At 45.7% G+C, this 19,792-nt stretch overlaps 1 protein-coding gene across 1 annotated transcript in view; it reads right to left on the bottom strand.

Moving 5' to 3' along the window:
• Nucleotides 1-19,792, bottom strand: part of LOC115467703 (protein adenylyltransferase SelO-like) — a 127,576-nt gene that overhangs the window by 18,380 nt on the left and 89,404 nt on the right. The window contains exons 14-15 of the mRNA XM_030199284.1: nt 12,879-12,960; nt 12,680-12,772 (exon numbers count right to left, since the gene is read on the bottom strand). Of these exons, the coding sequence (XP_030055144.1) occupies nt 12,680-12,772; nt 12,879-12,960 (175 nt within the window). The remainder of the gene's footprint in view (nt 1-12,679; nt 12,773-12,878; nt 12,961-19,792) is intronic.

Genomic DNA, 19,792 nt, shown 5'->3' with positions numbered 1-19,792 from the left:
AGGCACAGGCAGCTTCCTTGTGACTCTGGGCAAGTCACTTAACCCTCCATTGCCCCAGGTACAAATAAGTACCTGTATACAATATGTAAGCCGCATTGAGCCTGCCATGAGTGGGAAAGCGCAGGGTACAAATGTAACAAAAATAAAATAACATGAGGTGCTGTGGGAGTAGTAAACATGAGAAGAGATCTCCAAAAATTAGAACAATGGTCTAAGTTCTGGCAGTTACAATTTAATGTGAAGAACTGATACACTTGGGATGCAGAAACCCACAAGAGATGTGCATGATAGAAGGTGAGAGACTGATAGGAATGGTCCAAGAGAGGGACCTTGAGATGATAGTGTCTGAGGATCTCAAGGTGGCAAAACAATGTGACATGGCTGTGGTTTGGATGCTTGGCTACAGATTCCACCTTGAATACTGTATTCAGTTTTGGAGGCCTTATCTTGCTAAGGACATAAAATTTGAAGCAGTTTATAGGAAAGCGACAAAAATGGTATGGGCTTTGCACCACAAGATGTATGAGAAGAAACTTGATGACCTGAATATGTATACTCTAGAGAAAAGGAGGGATGGGGGGGGGGGGAATTATAAAACAGATATTTAAGTATTTGAAAGGTAATAATATACAAACAAGTCTTTTCCAGAGATGGTAAGAATGTAGAATAATGAGGACATGAATTGAGGTAGTGATGGCGGTGGGGGGGGGGGGGGGGGGGGGGCAGTCAACTTAGGAGTAAAGTCAGGAAGTACTTTATCACAGAGAGTGTGCTGGATACCTGGAATGCCCTCCCATGGGAGGTGGTAGAGATGAAAATGGTAACAGAATTCAAGAGTGCATGGGATAAACAAAAAGGATTCCTATATGGAAAGAGAACAGAACCTAAACAAAACTTTGTGGTGCTTAGAGAAGGCAACTTCTACTGTCTGTGCCCCAATTATGGCTAGATCTGGATGGGCTAGAGTGGGCTTGAACAGTGACTCCAGTAGTTGAGGAGTAAGACCAATACCGGGTAGACTTCTACCATCTGTGTCCCAAAAATAGCAAAAACAGATTAAGATCAACTATCCATAAATTATATCCATCACATCATATATGCTATGCAGTGTTGTATAGTAACTAAGTAAATGTAACTAGTTACTGTACTTACGTAAAAGTTTTGTTACATTTACTTGTAAAGAAGTACAGGATAACATTTGTTAGTTTTACTTAAGTAAACATTTCACCAATTTTTACTACGTTACATATTTATTTGTTGCATTTGTATCCCACATTTTCCCACCTTTTTTCAGGCTCAATGTGGCTTACAATATTCCATCATAGCATTCGTCATTCCAGAGAAAAATATACAATAGTATTACATAAAGAACATGAATAACATAATAGAATTAGCAATCAGGTATAGGGAGAAAACATTCAGAATATCAGGTAAGTGTTGATGCGTTAAAGTTCCTTTTATGGGTCATTGTGGTATGCCTTGTTGAAGAGATAAGTCTTCAGTGATTTACGAAAGTTGATTAGGTCGTAGATTGTTTTCAGATCAAGTGGCAGTGCATTCCACAGCTGTGTGCTCATGTAGGAAAAGCTAGATGCATGTGTTAGTCTGTATTTTAGTCCTTTACAGCTGGGGAAATGAAGATTCAGGAACGTACGTGCTGATCTTTTAGCATTCCTGGGTGGCAGGTCAATAAGGTCTGACATGTAGGCCGGGGCATCTCCGTGAATGATTTTATGAACCACAGTGCAGACCTTGAACGAAATGCTTGCAGTTAAAAGTAAAAAGTAAAAGCAGAAGTAAGATGTAAAAGCGAATGCTACATACCTGTAGAAGGTATTCTCCGAGGACAGCAGGCTGATTGTTCTCACTGATGGGTGACGTCCACGGCAGCCCCTCCAATCGGAATCTTCACTAGCAAAGTCCTTTGCTAGCCCTCGCGCGCCCGCGCGCATGCGCGGCCGTCTTCCCGCCCGAAACCGGCTCGAGCCGGCCAGTCTCATATGTAGCAAAAGAGATACAAGGGAAGACACAACTCCAAAGGGGAGGCGGGTGGGTTTGTGAGAACAATCAGCCTGCTGTCCTCGGAGAATACCTTCTACAGGTATGTAGCATTCGCTTTCTCCGAGGACAAGCAGGCTGCTTGTTCTCACTGATGGGGTATCCCTAGCCCCCAGGCTCATTCAAAACAACAACCATGGTCAATTGGGCCTCACAACGGCGAGGACATAACTGAGATTGCCCTAAAAAATTTACCAACTAACTGAGAGTGCAGCCTGGAACAGAACAAACAGGGCCCTCGGGGGGTGGAGTTCGATCCTAAAGCCCAAACAGGTTCTGAAGAACTGACTGCCCGAACCGACTGTCGCGTCGGGAATCCTGCTGCAGGCAGTAATGAGATGTGAATGTGTGGACAGATGACCACGTCGCAGCTTTGCAAATTTCTTCAATGGAGGCTGACTTCAAGTGGGCTACCGACGCAGCCATGGCTCTAACATTATGAGCCGTGACATGACCCTCAAGAGCCAGCCCCGCCTGGGCGTAAGTGAAGGAAATGCAATCTGCTAGCCATTGGATATGGTGCGTTTCCCCACAGCCACTCCCCTCCTATTGGGATCAAAAGAAACAAACAATTGGGCGGACTGTCTGTTGGGCTGTGTCCGCTCCAGGTAGAAGGCCAATGCTCTCTTGCAGTCCAATGTGTGCAGCTGACGTTCAGCAGGGCAGGAATGAGGACGGGGAAAGATGTTGGCAAGACAATTGACTGGTTCAGATGGAACTCCGACACGACCTTTGGCAAGAACTTAGGGTGAGTGCGGAGGACTACTCTGTTATGATGAAATTTGGTTTAAGGGGCCTGGGCTACCAGGGCCTGAAGCTCACTGACTCTACGAGCTGAAGTAACTGCCACCAAGAAAATGACCTTCCAGGTCAAGTACTTCAGATGGCAGGAATTCAGTGGCTCAAAAGGAGGTTTCATCAGCTGGGTGAGAACGACATTGAGATCCCATGACACTGTAGGAGGCTTGACAGGGGGCTTTGACAAAAGCAAACCTCTCATGAAGCGAACAACTAAAGGCTGTCCTGAGATCGGCTTACCTTCCACACTGTAATGGTATGCACTGATTGCACTAAGGTGAACCCTTACAGAGTTGGTCTTGAGACCAGACTCAGACAGGTGCAGAAGGTATTCAAGCAGGGTCTGTGTAGGACAAGAGCGAGGATCTAGGGCCTTGCTGTCACACCAGACGGCAAACCTCCTCCACAGAAAGAAGTAACTCCTCTTGGTGGAATCTTTCCTGGAAGCAAGCAAGACACGGGAGACACCCTCTGACAGACCCAAAGAGGCAAAGTCTACGCTCTCAACATCCAGGCCGTGAGAGCCAGGGACCGGAGGCTGGGATGCAGAAGAGCCCCTTCGTCCTGCGTGATGAGGGTCGGCAAACACTCCAATCTCCAGAAGAAGAGGGAACCAGATCTGACGCGGCCAAAAAGGAGCAATCAGAATCATGGTGCCTCGGTCTTGCTTGAGTTTCAACAAAGTCTTCCCCACCAGAGGAATGGGAGGATAAGCATACAGCAGCCCCTCCCCCCAATCCAGGAGGAAGGCATCCGGTGCTAGTCTGCCGTGGGCCTGAAGCCTGGAACAGAACTGAGGGACTTTGTGGTTGGCTCGAGATACGAAGAGATCCACCCAGGGGGTGCCCCACGCTTGGAAGATCTGGCGCACCACTCGGGAGTTGAGCGACCACTCGTGAGGTTGCATAATCCTGCTCAGTCTGTCGGCCAGACTGTTGTTTACGCCTGCCAGGTATGTGGCTTGGAGCACCATGCCGTGACGGCGAGCCCAGAGCCACATGCTGACGGCTTCCTGACACAGGGGGCGAGATCCGGTGCCCCCCTGCTTGTTGACATAGTACATGGCAACCTGGTTGTCTGTCTGAATTTGGATAATTTGATGGGACAGCCGATCTCTGAAAGCCTTCAGAGCGTTCCAGATCGCTCACAACTCCAGAAGATTGATCTGTAGATCGTGTTCCTGGAGGGACCAGCTTCCTTGGGTGTGAAGCCCATCGACATGAGCTCCCCATCCCAGGAGAGACGCATCCGTGGTCAGCACTTTTTGTGGCTGAGGAATTTGGAAAGGACGTCCCAGAGTCAGATTGGACCAAATCGTCCACCAATACAGGGATTCGAGAAAACTCGTGGACAGGTGGATCACGTCTTCTAGATCCCCAGCAGCTTGAAACCACTGGGAAGCTAGGGTCCATTGAGCAGATCTCATGTGAAGGCGGGCCATGGGAGTCACATGAACTGTGGAGGCCATGTGGCCCAGCAATCTCAACATCTGCCGAGCTGTGATCTGCTGTGACGCTCGCACCCGCGAGACGAGGGACAACAAGTTGTTGGCTCTCGCCTCTGGGAGATAGGCGCGAGCCGTCCGAGAATCCAGCAGAGCTCCTATGAATTCGAGTCTCTGCACTGGGAAAAGATGGGACTTTGGATAATTTATCACAAACCCCAGTAGCTCCAGGAGGCGAATAGTCATCTGCATGGACTGCAGGGCTCCTGCCTCGGATGTGTTCTTCACCAGCCAATCGTCGAGATATGGGAACACGTGCACCCCCAGCCTGCGAAGTGCCGCTGCTACTACAGCCAAGCACTTTGTGAACACCCTGGGCGCAGAGGCGAGCCCAAAGGGTAGCATACAGTACTGGAAGTGACGTGTGCCCAGCTGAAATCGCAGATACTGTCTGTGAGCTGGCAGTATCGGGATGTGTGTGTAGGCATCCTTCAAGTCCAGAGAGCATAGCCAATCGTTTTCCTGAATCATGGGAAGTAGGGTGCCCAGGGAAAGCATCCTGAACTTTTCTTTGACCAGATATTTGTTCAGGGCCCTTAGATCTAGGATGGGACGCATCCCCCCTGTTTTCTTTTCCACAAGGAAGTACCTGGAATAGAATCCCAGCCCTTCTTGCCCGGATGGCACGGGCTCGACCGCATTGGCGCTGAGAAGGGCGGAGAGTTCCTCTGCAAGTACCTGCTTGTGCTGGAAGCTGTAAGACTGAGCTCCCGGTGGACAATTTGGAGGTTTTGAGGCCAAATTGAGGGAGTATCCTTGCCGGACTATTTGGAGAACCCACTGATCGGAGGTTATGAGAGGCCACCTTTGGTGAAAAACTTTCAACCTCCCCCCGACCGGCAGGTCGCCTGGCACTGACACTTGGATGTCGGCTATGCTCTGCTGGAGCCAGTCAAAAGCCCGTCCCTTGCTTTTGCTGGGGAGCCGAGGGGCCTTGCTGAGTCGCACGCTGCTGACGAGAGCGAGCGCGCTGGGGCTTAGCCTGGGCCACAGGCTGTCGAGAAGGAGGATTGTACCTACGCTTGACAGAAGAGTAGGGACCAGTCTTCCTTCCCCCCGAAAAATCTTCTACCTGTGGAGGTAGATGCTGAAGGCTGCCGGCAGGAGAACTTGTCGAATGCGGTATCCCGCTGGTGGAGATGCTCTACCACCTGCTCGACCTTCTCGCCAAAAATATTGTCCGCACGGCAAGGCGAGTCCGCAATCCGCTGCTGGAGTCTATTCTCCAGGTCGGAGGCACGCAGCCATGAGAGCCTGCGCATCACCACACCTTGAGCAGCGGCCCTGGACGCAACATCAAAGGTGTCATACACCCCTCTGGCCAGGAATTTTCTGCACGCCTTCAGCTGCCTGACCACCTCCTGAAAAGGCTTGGCTTGCTCAGGGGGGAGCGCATCAACCAAGCCCGCCAACTGCCGCACATTGTTCCGCATGTGTATGCTCGTGTAGAGCTGGTAAGACTGGATTTAAGAATGGTAGGCCTTCCTCCCAAAGGAGTCTAAGGTTCTAGAGTCTTTGCCCGGGGGCGCCGAAGCATGCTCCCTAGAACTCTTAGCCTTCTTTAGGGCCAGATCCACAACTCCAGAGTCATGAGGCAACTGGGTGCGCATCAGCTCTGGGTCCCCATGGATCCGGTACTGGGACTCGATCTTCTTGGGAATGTGGGGATTAGTTAGTGGCTTGGTCCAGTTCGCAAGCAATGTCTTTTTTAGGACATGGTGCAAGGGAACAGTGGACGCTTCCTTAGGTGGAGAAGGATAGTCCAGGAGCTCAAACATTTCAGCCCTGGGCTCGTCCTCCACAACCACCGGGAAGGGGATGGCCGTAGACATCTCCCGGACAAAGGAAGCGAAAGACAGACTCTCAGGAGGAGAAAGCTGTCTTTCAGGAGAGGGAGTGGGATCGGAAGGAAGACCCTCAGACTCCTCGTCAGAGAAATATCTGGGGTCTTCTTCCTCTTCCCACGAGGCCTCACCCTCGGTGTCAGACACAAGTTCACGGACCTGTGTCTGCAACCGTGCCCGACTCGACTCCGTGGAGCCATGTCCACGATGGGGGCGTCGAGAGGTAGACTCCCTCGCCCGCATCGGCGAAGCTCCCTCCGCCGACGTAGTCGGGGAGCCCTCCTGGGAGGTGGCCACAGTCGGCACCGCACGCGGTACCGACGTCGGGGAACCTCACCCCGGGCGATGGGCCAGCCGGCGCCGCGCTCGACGGTACCAGAGGCGCAAGCACCGCCGGTACCGGAGGGGTAGGGCGCAACAGCTCTCCCAGGATCTCTGGGAGAACGGCCCGGAGGCTCTCGTTCAGAGCGGCTGCAGAGAAAGGCTGAGAGGTCGATGCAGGCGTCGACGTCAGAACCTGTTCCGGGCGTGGAGGCTGTTCCGGGCTGTCCAGAGTGGAGCGCATCGACACCTCCTGAACAGAGGGTGAGCGGTCCTCTCGGTGCCGATGCCTGCTGGGTGCCGACTCCCTCGGCGACCCAGAGCTCTCGGTGCCGACGCGGGGAGGAGACCGGTGTCGATGCTTCTTCGACTTCTTCCGAAGCATGTCACCGGAGCTCCCCGGCACCGACGAGGAGGACGTAGAATCCAGCCGTCGCTTCCTCGGGGCCGAGGCCGAAGGAGGTCGATCTCGGGGGGGCTGTACCGCAGGAGCCCTCAGGGTAGGGGGAGACCCACCCGAAGGCTCACCGCCACCAGCAGGGGAATGGACAGCCCTCACCTGCACTCCAGACGATGCACCACCGTCCGACGACATCAGCAGACGAGGTCCCGGTACCACCGACGTCGATGCAGTCGTCCGATGCCTCAGCGCCGATGCAGAGACTCGATGCCTCGATGCACCCGATACACTCGCAGCCGAGGAAGAAGGTCTGGATGCTGACGACGTCGATGCACTCGATGCCCCCGGTGCCGATGCCGACGAAGAGCCCGAGAACAAAACGTTCCACTGGGCCAATCTCGCTACCTGAGTCCGCCTTTGTAACAGGGAACACAGACTACAGTTCTGAGGACGGTGCTCGGCCCCCAGACACTGAAGACACGACGAGTGCCTATCAGTGAGCGAGATTACCCGGGCGCACTGGGTGCACTTCTTGAAGCCGCTGGAAGGCTTCGATGTCATGGGCGGAAAAATCACGCCGGCGAAATCAAAATCCGAAATGACGGAAGTGAGCACCAAAACTTTAAGGGAGAAAAATCTCGACCGAGGCCGAAAAGAGGCCTACCCCGACGACGAAAGAAAACTTACCGGGGCAAAATCTGAAAAATACGGGAAGGGGCAAACGAAACCCGAGAGGGCTTCCGGAGCACTTCCCAAACAGTTTTTAAAGACTTTCCGAAGAAAAAAACACGTCGAAAAAGGACGCGCGAGGTCGACTTTCCGGGGCTCGACACGGCGAAAACACAACCGTACCGAGTGCGGACGAAAGAAGACTGGCCGGCTCGAGCCGGTTTCGGGCGGGAAGACGGCCGCGCATGCGCGGTGCGCGCGGGCGCGCGAGGGCTAGCAAAGGACTTTGCTAGTGAAGATTCCGATTGGAGGGGCTGCCGTGGACGTCACCCATCAGTGAGAACAAGCAGCCTGCTTGTCCTCGGAGAATGATGATTCCACAGTAAACCAAATAAAACAGCAAAACAGGGAATAACATTTTGCTACTGTAAGCCTTGTCAGGTAAACAGTGAATCATCGCATCTTAAATTTTGATGTCCAGTGAATATAGCCTATGAGAACAGTGGAGTTGCCTGTGTTTGTTGAATTGGTTACTGGTCGGCAGCCAAAGAGTTGGGTCATTTTAAAGCAGAGCTGAAGCTGAAGCTTTTAGCAATTTGTCGTGAACAGACATGTCTCTACAGACTGCTGGTCATCCCATAGAAAATTTTACATTGGGGTGACTATCCATTGGATTGACAGAGTCATTAGAGAGGAAATCTGCTTCTCTGGACTTAAGACTGAAGAGTTTCTACATATTTGACATTCTTTCATCAGTTCTTGAAGATATTCAAACAGTGTTTGCCATCAGATGAAAAATTATTATAACAACAAAAGACAATGATTCTAACTTTGTGAAAGCCTTCTTTGTAATTTGACAGCATGGTGATGAAAATGAATATAAAGATGATGAATTCAAGTGATGAATTAGACAACAATGATGATAAAGTATTCTTTGTTATACGGAGATTCCCTCGATTGAAACCTGCAGACCTAGCCTGAAGACATCCGTAATACTGCAATTTGGCCTGATTTAAAGAAACTTTTTATCAGACTGAACAATCCATTTTCTGCTAGTACAGTTGTTGAAAACCTTTTCAGCTGTGCTGGACTAACGACTCACAAGTGCACTTGTATAAGTGACAGACATTTTCAAAAATGTAGTTTTACTAAAAGCAAAATGGATTGAATTGTAGGGCAATAAAGTTGTTGGAATAAAAGCGTTAACAATAACTGCATTCATTGTAGTTATGGTAATTTTATTTTTTACTCAAAAGGTATTATATTAGGCAATAACTTTTTTACTTTCACTTAAGTAAATTTTTTAATGTGTTCTTCACTGTACTTTTACTTAAGTATTAAAATACACATTTATTTTTACTTTTACTTTAGTACTTTGACCTAGTACTTTGAAAAACATTTATGATATAAGTTTATCTTCTTGGTCAGACTGCATGGAATAAGCAGGTTTTTATTTGCCATCATCTACTATGTTACTATGAGGGGCATTTTCGATATGGACGTTTTGCAAAAAAGACAAAATCTGAAGAGGGAAAAAATTCATTTTCAAAAAAGAAAAATGTCTATTCTTTTTTTTTTTCAAAAATTCTGTTCTGAACAAGATTTTGTGATTTGGACGTTTTGTTTTTGGTCCATTTTCGAAAAAAAAAAAAAAAAAAACCCGTCCAAGTGCAAAACACACAAAATCAAGCCATTAGGATGTAGGAGGAGCCAGCATTTTTAGTAGACTGGTCCCCCTCACATCCCAGGAAAGCAATAGGGCACCCTAGGAGGCACTGCAGTGGACTTCATAAAATGCTCCCAGGTATACATCTAACCACTGCTCCCTTACCTTGTCTGCTAAGCCCCCCAAAACCCACCCAAAACCATCTACCCCCAACTGTACACTACTATCATAGTCCTTACAGGTGAAGGGGGCACCAATATGTGGGCATAGTAGGTTTCTGGTGAGTTTTGGAGGGTTCACAGTTTCCTCCACAAGTGTAACAGGTAGGGGGAGGTGGAAGCCTGGGTTCACACCTGTATGCAATGCATTGCACCACTACTCGACTACTCCAGGGACCTGTATGCTATTCTAATGGACCTACGTATAACATCTGAGACTGACATTGAGGCTGGCAAGTAATGTTTTTAATCACATTTTTGGGGGGTGGAAGGGGGTTAGCGACCACTGGGGGAGTAAGGGGAGGTCATCCCCGATTCCCTCCAGTGGTCATCTGGTCATTTGTTGCAACCTTTTGTGCCTTATTATAAAAACATTATGACTGAAAAACGTCCAAGTTTTAGGAATGCCCAGATCCCGCCCTTAACATGCTCCCGACACATCCCCTTGTGATTTGAATGCACTTCTGATAGACTTCCTAGAAAAACATCTAGAAATTGGTTTTGAAATTACCAATTTGAACGTTTTTGTAAGAAAAATGTCCAAATGCAGATTTATGCCACTTTTTAGACATTTTTCTGCTTTGAAAATGAGCTCATATATATGTTAAATCAGTCCCAATACCAATCCTTGAGGCACTCCAATACTCACCTTTCTTTCCTTGGAGTAAACTCCATTTTCCATCACCTTTGTCATCTGTCAGTCTACCAGTTCAGGGTCCTATATATGTGAATGCTCCTAGTTAACTACAGAAGTGGCAATCTTTATTTTATTTCAATCTGGAGGAGGAATAAATTGTAGGGGATTAATCCCTTAATCCCTCCTGTAAAGGCCTGGACCAAAATGAGCACTTTTTAAAAACCTATACATACCAGGGAACAGCTATAAATCCCTTTCTGCAACAGGGAATACATGTGCAAATATTGGTGCTGCCCAAGCCCCACCCAAACTGCATCCTTTTGCAAATCTACATATACCCTGGGATTCTATATATGGTGCCTTAATTTCTCCATGGAAATCAAAGCGTGTTCTATAACCATGCGTGTAACTTAATTGGTTAACTAGCTAATCAGTGCTGTTAATTGGATGTCAAAGCATTAACTGGCATTAAGATTTATGCACACAACTCGTTAAGCGTGTTCTGTAATGTGGTGCGCCTAAATTCTATGTCACATAGTTGAAAAGGGGTGTGGCCATAGGGGGGCATGGGTATTTCTAAAATCTATGAGTGTCGTTAGAGAATACACCCATTCTACACCTAATTTAGTTGTAGGGATTTATGCCAAGTAAAACATGGTATACATGGCCGTGACTACAGCTGCTTGTGCGGAGGCGCTCGGCGTTATTCTATATACCGCGTGGAAATTTAAGCCTATTCTAAAACATTTAGACATATTTTACAGAATATGCCTAGGCGTATTTTTTTTCCACATGGAATTTTCTGGTGCCATATATAGAACCTAGCCTACAGTGTAGCTACACGTGTAAATTCAACCTCTCTAAAATCGGATTTTACACATATATGCAAGTCACATGTAAATTACAAATAGGGCCATAGAATAATAATTAGCCATTTTTGAAAATCTCTTTCAATATAAGTAAAATTATGTGCCTATATGTTAACTATCTCTCTGACCTCGTGTGCAACTTTCTTTGAATTAGTCACCTTACTTGCTAACTCTTACTCTCTTACCTATCTAAATGTTATACCTTTGCTTTTCCTTCACTATCAATTAAAATGTTCTATTACGTATTGTGTTGACATTGTAAGTAGTATACCATGCCATACTTTGTATTGTTATTTGAATATTTTTACTGCTGTAATTGCCTATTGCTCACGTTTGATCTATTCTTACTGTACACCGCCTTAATGAATTCCTTCACAAAGGCGGTAAATAAATCCTAATAAATAAAATAAAATGTGTGTTGCTCTACAACACAGTAATTTTGCCCAGATTAATAAGAGGTGTTGTTGAGGATGTGTCTAGATCAGATGAGGAAAATAGTGTGTGTAGAAGTAGATGACATTTTCAAATTTTCATGAGAAGACAAAAGTACTCCCAAAAAAAAGCAGGTATTTTTTCCGGGATAATAAAGAGAAACCCTGTGCTTGGTTTTGCTGATTATTGATTCAAACCCAATAGTGAGAAAGTGTACAGTTTGATTACTGGCCTCCAGTGTGACAAAAATCATAAATTACAAAAGGGAAAAAAAAAGAAGGAAAAGAATGTATGTAGTCCTCCTGCAAAATGTCTGTTTGTGCTTCATACAATGGAGATGTTTAAAAAATAAAAATATTCAATCATGTAAAAATATTAATCCTCCTAACAATGCTGAATTCAATCAATGATCTGCCAGATACAAGTGCATACCATGTTCCTCAGAACATCTTTAGCTTCATGAACTGAATATTTTCCAAGGTTTTAAACTATGCTGGGAAAAAAACACCTATCTTTTAAGCAAGCTAAACCACTTTGCAATTCTTTCTGCCCCATAGTGAACATTTACAAATTCTTTGTATGTTTGCCAAGTCACTGGAAGGAGTCACATCAAACCCCAGAAAAAGGAATAGCATGTTTTCATAAATTGGCAAATTAGGGGGTCTTTTACCTGTTGCAGACAACTCAGACTAAGCCTTAGTAAAAGACCCCCTTAGGGGCTCTTTTACTAAGCCACGTAAGCGTCTATGCACGCCCATGTACAAAATGGAGTTACTGCCCGGTTACCGCGTGGCTCTTGCGGTAATTTAATTTTTGGCGCGCATCCAATACGCGCGGCTGAAAATTAATTTTTATTTTCAGACGCATGTAGGTCATTACCTCCCGGTTACTGCGTGAGACTTTACCGCTAGGTCAATGGCTGATGGTAAGGTCGCAGACCGAAAATGGACATGCAACAATTTTGATTTTGCCACACATCCATTTTCGGCAAAAATTTTAAAAAGGCATTTTTTTACAGGTGAGCTGAAAAATGATTCTGTGCGCGCTCAAAATCCACGTCTACACTACTGGAAGACATTTTTCAGCGCACCTTAGTAAAAGGACCCCTTAGTGACTTATAGGCCCACACATTCACAAATTAGTGCCTCACTCTTTAGATAACCCTTCCATTTCTCACTGAAAACTGAACCTGGAAGTGTGTGGTAAAACCTTTTGCTGCAAAAAAATTCAGTACAGAAACATTCACAGTTCATTCACAGGTACCTGAGGAATATTGTTATCTGCTAGCTGGTCCTGGGTGATTTCGCTGAGTTGCCGAAATGTCATTGTAAAATCAGCCTTTGTGTCTTCCATAAGCTAATGAAAATAATTAATATTGACATAAGAGTTACTTTCTTCTACGGTAAAGGTCAAACAGTAACGTTCAAATCTATGGACAGAAGAGAATGAATAATAAACTCACTTTCAGAAAGAGAGTAATCAATAGGCCATCATCTTCACTTTCTCCCAAAAAGCCCAGTTTAACTCTGAATAGTTCTGCAAACCTGAAAATAGTTACAGGCAATGCATCAAGCAACAGAAGTCTTCTGCAAAGACTGTGATAGTCCAGAGCACAGGAGACCTACAAGCTTAGAGATCCTTTTACTAAGGTGCGTTAAAAGATGGCTTATGGTAGTGTAGGCATGGGTTTTGGACACGCGCCGATCTGTTTTTCAGCGCACCTGTAAAAAATGGCCTCTTTAAATATTTTTGCCGAAAATGGAGGTGCGGCAAAATCAAAATTGCCATACGTCCATTTTGGGTCTGTGCCCTTACTGCCAGCCACTGAACTAGCGGTAAAGTCTCATGCAGTAAGTGGGTGGTAATGACTTACGTGTGTCAAATGCCACTTGGCGAGCATCCAATACGCGTGATCACTGGGGGAGTAAGGGGAGGTGATCCCCGATTCCCTCCGTTGGTCATCTGGGTCAGTTCGGGCACCTTTTTGAGGCTTGGTCGTGAAAACAAATGGACCAAGTAAAGTCGGCCAAGTGTTCATCAGGGACGCCCTTCTTTTTTCCATTATCGGCCAAGGACGCCCATCTGTTAACCACGCCCCCGTCCCATCTTCAGTACACTGCCGACACGCCCCCTTGAACTTTGGTCGTCCCTGCAACAGAAAGCAGTTGAGGACGCCCAAAATTGGCTTTCAATTATGCCGATTTGGGCGGCCTTAGGAGAAGGACGCCCATCTCCCGATTTGTGTCGGAAGATGGGCGCCCTTCTCCTTCGAAAATGAGCTGGATAGACACTTACGCAGCTTAGTAAAACAGCCCCTTATTTCCTAGCCTCAAATGCTGTTCTTCCAGCAGATGGGGCTGAAAACTCTAGAAATGTGAACTCCAAGAAAAAGGAACTCTTATATTTTTCTAAATTTTGACACTTGTGGGGCCAGAGGAGAAATATACAGCTGACTGCAAAAGTAATTCCAAGACACTTCAGTCTTAAGCTCCTTTGTCATGACAAGGTTTGAGTATATTTTGCCTCAGCTGAAAGCACAAGTCATGGTCAAAAAAGAAATGAGGGCCTTATTTTATAACAGGGTGCCTATTGGGCTCATTTTCAAAAGAGGAAGCCCATCTTTTGACACAAATCAGAAGATAGGTGTCCTTCTCCCAGGGTCATCCAAATTGGTATAACTGAAAACCGATTTTGGACGTCCCCAACTGCTTTCCGTCGCAAGGACGGCCAAAGTTCAAGGGGGCGTATTGGAGGCGGGACTTAGGCGTGCCTAACATATGGACGTCCTCGACCCATAATGGAAAAAAAGGGCATCCCTGACGAGCACTTGGACGACTTTACTTGGTCCTGTTTTTTTTACGACCAAGGCACAAAAAGGTGGCCGAAATGACCAGATGACCACCGGAGAGAATTGGGGATGACCTCCCCTTACTTCCTCAGTGGTTACTAACCTTCTCCCACCCTCAAAAAATATCTTAAAAAATATTTTTTGCCAGCCTCAGATGTCATACTCAGCTCCATCACAGTAGTATGCAGGTACCTGGAGCAGTTTTAGTGAGTGCAGTGCACTTGAGGCAGGCGGACCCCCTACCTGTTACGTTTGTGGAGGAAACAGCGAGTCCTCCAAAACCCACCAGAAACCCACTGTACCCACATCTAGGTGCCCCCCTTCACCCATAAGGGCTATAACCTTTGAGCAGGGACTGTCCTTCTTTGTTAATTGTACAGCGCTGTGCAACCCTGGTAACGCTTTAGAAATGTTAAATAGTAGTAGTAGTAGTAGTGGTGTACAGTTGTGGGTAGTGGGTTTTAGGGGGGCTCAGCACACAAGGTAAGGGAGTTATGTTCCTGGGAGCATTTTATGAAGTCTACTGCAGTGCCCCCTAGGGTGCCCAGTTGGTGTCCTGGCATGTCAGGCGGACCAGTGCACTAGAAATGCTGGCTCCTCCCACGACCAAAGGGCTTACATTTGGTCGTTTCTGAGATGGGCATCCTTGGTTTCCATTATCATCAAAAATCAGAAATGACCAAGTATAGGGACAACCATCTCTAAGGACAACCAAAATTCCAAGACTTGGGCGTCCCCAACCGTATTATCAAAATGAAAGATGGACGTCCATCTTGCTTCAATAATATGGGTTTCCCCACCCCTCCATTGGGACGTTTTGCGAGGACATCCTCAGCAAAACTTGGGCGTCCCTTTCGATTATGCCCCTCCATGTGAACCTATTTTAAGTCTGTATAAAATAGGCTCCCAGAATTAATCCCATTAGCACACAAATGTCAATGCACACATTAAGATAAATGTGTGTTTGTGTGCTCCACGTTTACTTGCAATGCACACCTTTTAATAAATATACAACCCCACCTCTACTTCACCCAAGTTATGCCCCCCAGGAACGCCTACAAGCAGATTGCAAGAAAGTAGGCACGCATTTTCCATGTGCATAATTTTTATGTTTCATACATTTCATAAAAGCCCTTTCCAGCTCTTAAAAGTTACTTAGCTGTAGCAGTGATCTCTGTGGAGATACTAGTCCTTACAGATGGGTGACATTGCTGATGAAGCCCAGCAAGGGAAAAGGCTTCTTTCATTTGCTCTTCCAGAAGCTTCTGAAGAGCTCCACCGTGCCTGCGTTTCACTTCCAGCTTGCTATAGTCATGCAGGGACTGCCTCAGTTCTTATTGCAGCTGAGCGTAGAATACAACACATTGAGGATGTGAGTGGGTATATGAGGACTTGGATCCTGCTATCCAAGGCAAACACCTGCCACAGGCAAGTAATTTGTTTTTTCCAAGGACAAGCAGGATAGCAAGTCCTCACAGATAGGAATCCTTAACTATAGGCTGCCTTCTAAAGAAAAAAGCAGAATATAACAATCATGAAAGGCACTGAAACAAGCAGATGCCTACATATGGAGGCAACTAGCCTTTTCTATTTTTCCCTTTTTTTGGAAAATAGTCTAGAAATGAGAAAAATGGGCCTAGGGAGGTGGAGTTGGATTCTAATCCCCAAAGAGCTTCTGGAGGATGGACTGGCCAAACCAGGGGCATAGCCAGACTTGACATTTTGGGGAGGCTCAGAGTTGACACATGGGGGGGGGGGGGGCACTAGGCATATAGGTGTGACTACTGTGTAGGAGTATACCAAATAATGCCTTAGAGTGAACTTTATGATGGATTTCTAAGTAAAAAATCTATTCTGCATCAATATAAACTGCATTCACACTTTTGGAAACTTTGGAAACACTGACATTTTTAAATCTCTTACTTCAGTCACTCACAGAACACAGACCAATCTTCACCAATTACAGAATAAAAGACCAAAAACTAGAAAAGGAAACACTAAGAAATCACATTCTCTATAAGCAGTACAGTACAGGAGAAATAAAAATAAAAATGCATTATCTACTGTAGGAAGCAAAATGCAAGATCTCTTTCTACCCCAAAATAAAATCTACAAATAAATTATCTGGATACCCATGAAATGTTAAAAAAAAACTTGTGGGACACAGTAGGCCTGATATTCAGACAACAGGAGGCAGCTCGCATAAGTGCTGCGATCAGCACTTACCCTGGATATTCAATGCCAGGCTGTTTCCAGTGACTGGCACTGAACATCCAATAGGACCCAAAGCAATAAAGTCATAAACAACATAGTTTATACCAAATTGTTTAACCACCCTTAGGTTTTGCCTTTGGATTTAACAAGCAATACCATCTACATGTAAGGTCTAGCTAAACAAATTTAAACAATCTATGTTGAAAGTATATGCCTTAAATATGTAATACTTGGTAGCAATAATGAAACAGTGATGGAATACACACACAGCAGGCAACCAACAGATTTCATTTTCACTGAAAATAATTAAGGGTCCCTTTTTCTAAACTGCAGAAGTGCCTATGCGCGCCCAATGCACATCAATTCCAAGTTACCACCCAGCTACCGAGTGGCCCGGGCGGTAATTTCATTTTTTACGCGCATCCACTATGCATGCCAGAAAATATTTTTATTTTCTAGCGCACGGGCAGTAATCTGCATTTGAACGCGCGTTGACCATTACAACTCAGTTAATGCGCGAGACCTTACCACTAAGTCAATAGCTGGCGGTAAGGTGTCAGACCCAAAATGGGTACATGCCAATTTTCATTTTGCTGCACGTCCATTTTCGGCCCCCCAAAAAGGCATTTTTTACAGGTGCACTGAAAAACAATTGTGCGTGAGGCCAAAACGCGCCTACACTACTGCAGGCCACTTTTCAGCATACCTTAGTAAAAGGACCCCTAAGTTTGTAAACAACATAAATGTCATTCACCTAAAACTGTTCTACTACTGCTTTCCCTTAGCCATCATTATTCCAGGGACTCATCTGCATACAAAGATTACCCCCCCCCCCCACACACACACACAAACATGCCTTTTACAATCAAACAGAGTTGAAGAAAAAATAAATATATACCACGGAACTGAAAAATTTTGGCACATTTAGACTAACTCTGGACTTCTACATGAAAGTAGCTCTGTTTGTGGGAGTGGAGGAGTAGCCTAGTGGTTAGTGCAGTGGACTTTGATCCTGGGGAACTGAGTTTGATTCCCACTGCAGCTCCTTGTGACTTTGGGCAAGTCACTTAACTCTCCATTGTCCCTGGTACAAAATAAGTATCTGAATATATGTAAACCGCTTTGAATGTAGTTGCAAAAACCTCAGAAAGGCAGCATATCAAGCCCCATTTCCCTTTCCCCTTTGATAATATATCACTGCATTCCACAAAACAAAAGGAGCACGTTCCCACAAACCATCTTTCTCTTTTGATCTAGGCACAGGAAAAAAAGATTTTAAATGCTCCCAGGTTTCAACCTAATTCATGTTTAATGTGGGATATAAATGTCATAAATAAGTGGAAAAAAATAGATAGAAACTCTGAATGTTGAGCACCTGATTTTCATAACATGATGTCTGTTTTAGTGGCCTTTACCAAGAGAAAAAAAAATCTCTGCACAAATACAATGCGTGCTAGGGTGTCTCTAAAACCTTCCCCTCCAAATGACACACTGATTACAATTTATAGCAAATTACTACTCTACCTATGAAAAGTTATTCTGTTATTATACATCCTCTGTGTACATCCATATGCTGCACAAGTCAGCGTGTATATTTTTATTTATAATGACATTTGTATCCCACATTATCCCAGAGTTCAGGTTCAATGTGGCTTACAATCCAATCTAGTATATACATATTATAGTTACTCAACATTTTTCCTTTATCAGAAGATGTATTAGTCTTCTATATTCAGCCATATAAAAAAAAAAATTTACAAAAAATAGTTTATGAATTATTTTGCAAGGTTGTATTGTGTAACAAACACACAATTATAAGCAATTATACAGGATAAAGTTTGAAACAGCATTTTACATAAAAGTGGTCATTCCTGTCTTCCATTATCTTGTTGCAAGAACTATCTTAAAACCAGCCCTGGGCTGAGCTGAACATTTGTTACATAAGTTTCTTTATTCAAAGATTTTCCAAAATACAAAATAGAAACAAGAAACAGCGATGTAGAACATCAAACATTGTGATACACGTACACGTTACAGCTAAGATATAGTCAGACAGTATCCTGGACTAAAGAAGATATAGGAAACCATTTATCTGTGAATGAACGTATCATATTGAATTTCTTTGCTAGATACTTCAAATTTATAGGCGGTGCATACCAAACTCCACCACGGATAGCTTGTGTTAACCACTACTTGACAAAACACAACTGTAGCGCCGAAGTCTACATTATTTTTTTAAATATCACGAACACCATACTTGAAAAATTTAAAACTATTAATAGCTGTAAGATATTTAACTAAAACAAGGGTACGTACCGCAAAAATCTAATGCACGTGGAGGGGCATAATCGAACAGGGCGTACAAGTTTTCCTGATGACGTCCTCGCAAGGAGTCCCCACGAAGGGGCGGGGAAACCCATATTATCGAACAAGATGGGCGTCCATCTTTTGTTTCGATAATACAGTCGGGGATGCCCAAGTCTCAACATTTTGGTCGACCTTAGAGATGGTTGTTCCCTGTTTTCAGCGATAATGGAAACCAAGGACGCCCATCTCAGAAACGACCAAATCTAAGTCATTTGGTCATGGGAGGAGCCAGCATTCGTAGAGCACTGGTCCCCCTCACATGCCAGGACACCAACCGGGCACCCTAGGGGGCACTGCAGTGGACTTCAGAAATTGCTCCCAGATGCATAGCTCCCTTACTTTGGGTGCTGAGCCCCCCAACCCCCCCCCCAAAAAACCCACTACCCACAACTGTACAATACTACCATAGCCATAAGAGGTGAAGGGGGGCACCTACATGTGGGTACAGTGGGTTTCTGGTGGGTTTTGAAGGGCTCACATTTACCACCACAAGTGTAACAGGTGGGGGGGGGGATGGGCCTGGGTCCGCCTGGCTGAAGTGCACTGTACCCACTAAAACTGCTCCAGGGACCTGCATACTGCTGTCAGGAAGCTGAGTATGACATTTGAGACTGGCATAGAGAAGGGCAAAAAATATTTTTAAAGTTTTTTTTTTAGGGTGGGAGGGGGTTAGTGACCACTGGGGGAGTAAGGGGAGGTCATCCCCGATTCCCTCCGGTGGTCATCTGGTCAGTTCGGGCACCTTTTTTAGGCTTGGTCATAAGAAAAAACGGACCAAGTAAAGTCGCCCAAGTGCTTGTCAGGGACGTCCTTCTTTTTTCCATTATCGGCCAAGGACGCCCATGTGTTAGGCACGCCCCAGTCCCGCCTTCGCTATGCTTCTGATACGCCCCGTGAACTGTGGTCGTCCCTGCGATGGAAAGAAGTTGAGGACGCCCAAAATCGGC

The sequence above is a fragment of the Microcaecilia unicolor genome, chromosome 1, assembly GCF_901765095.1.
Source record: "Microcaecilia unicolor chromosome 1, aMicUni1.1, whole genome shotgun sequence".
Taxonomy (NCBI): Eukaryota; Metazoa; Chordata; class Amphibia; order Gymnophiona; family Siphonopidae; genus Microcaecilia; species Microcaecilia unicolor.
The sequence above is the reverse complement of the archived record's forward strand: the minus strand, read 5'-3'. Positions and strand labels throughout refer to the sequence as shown.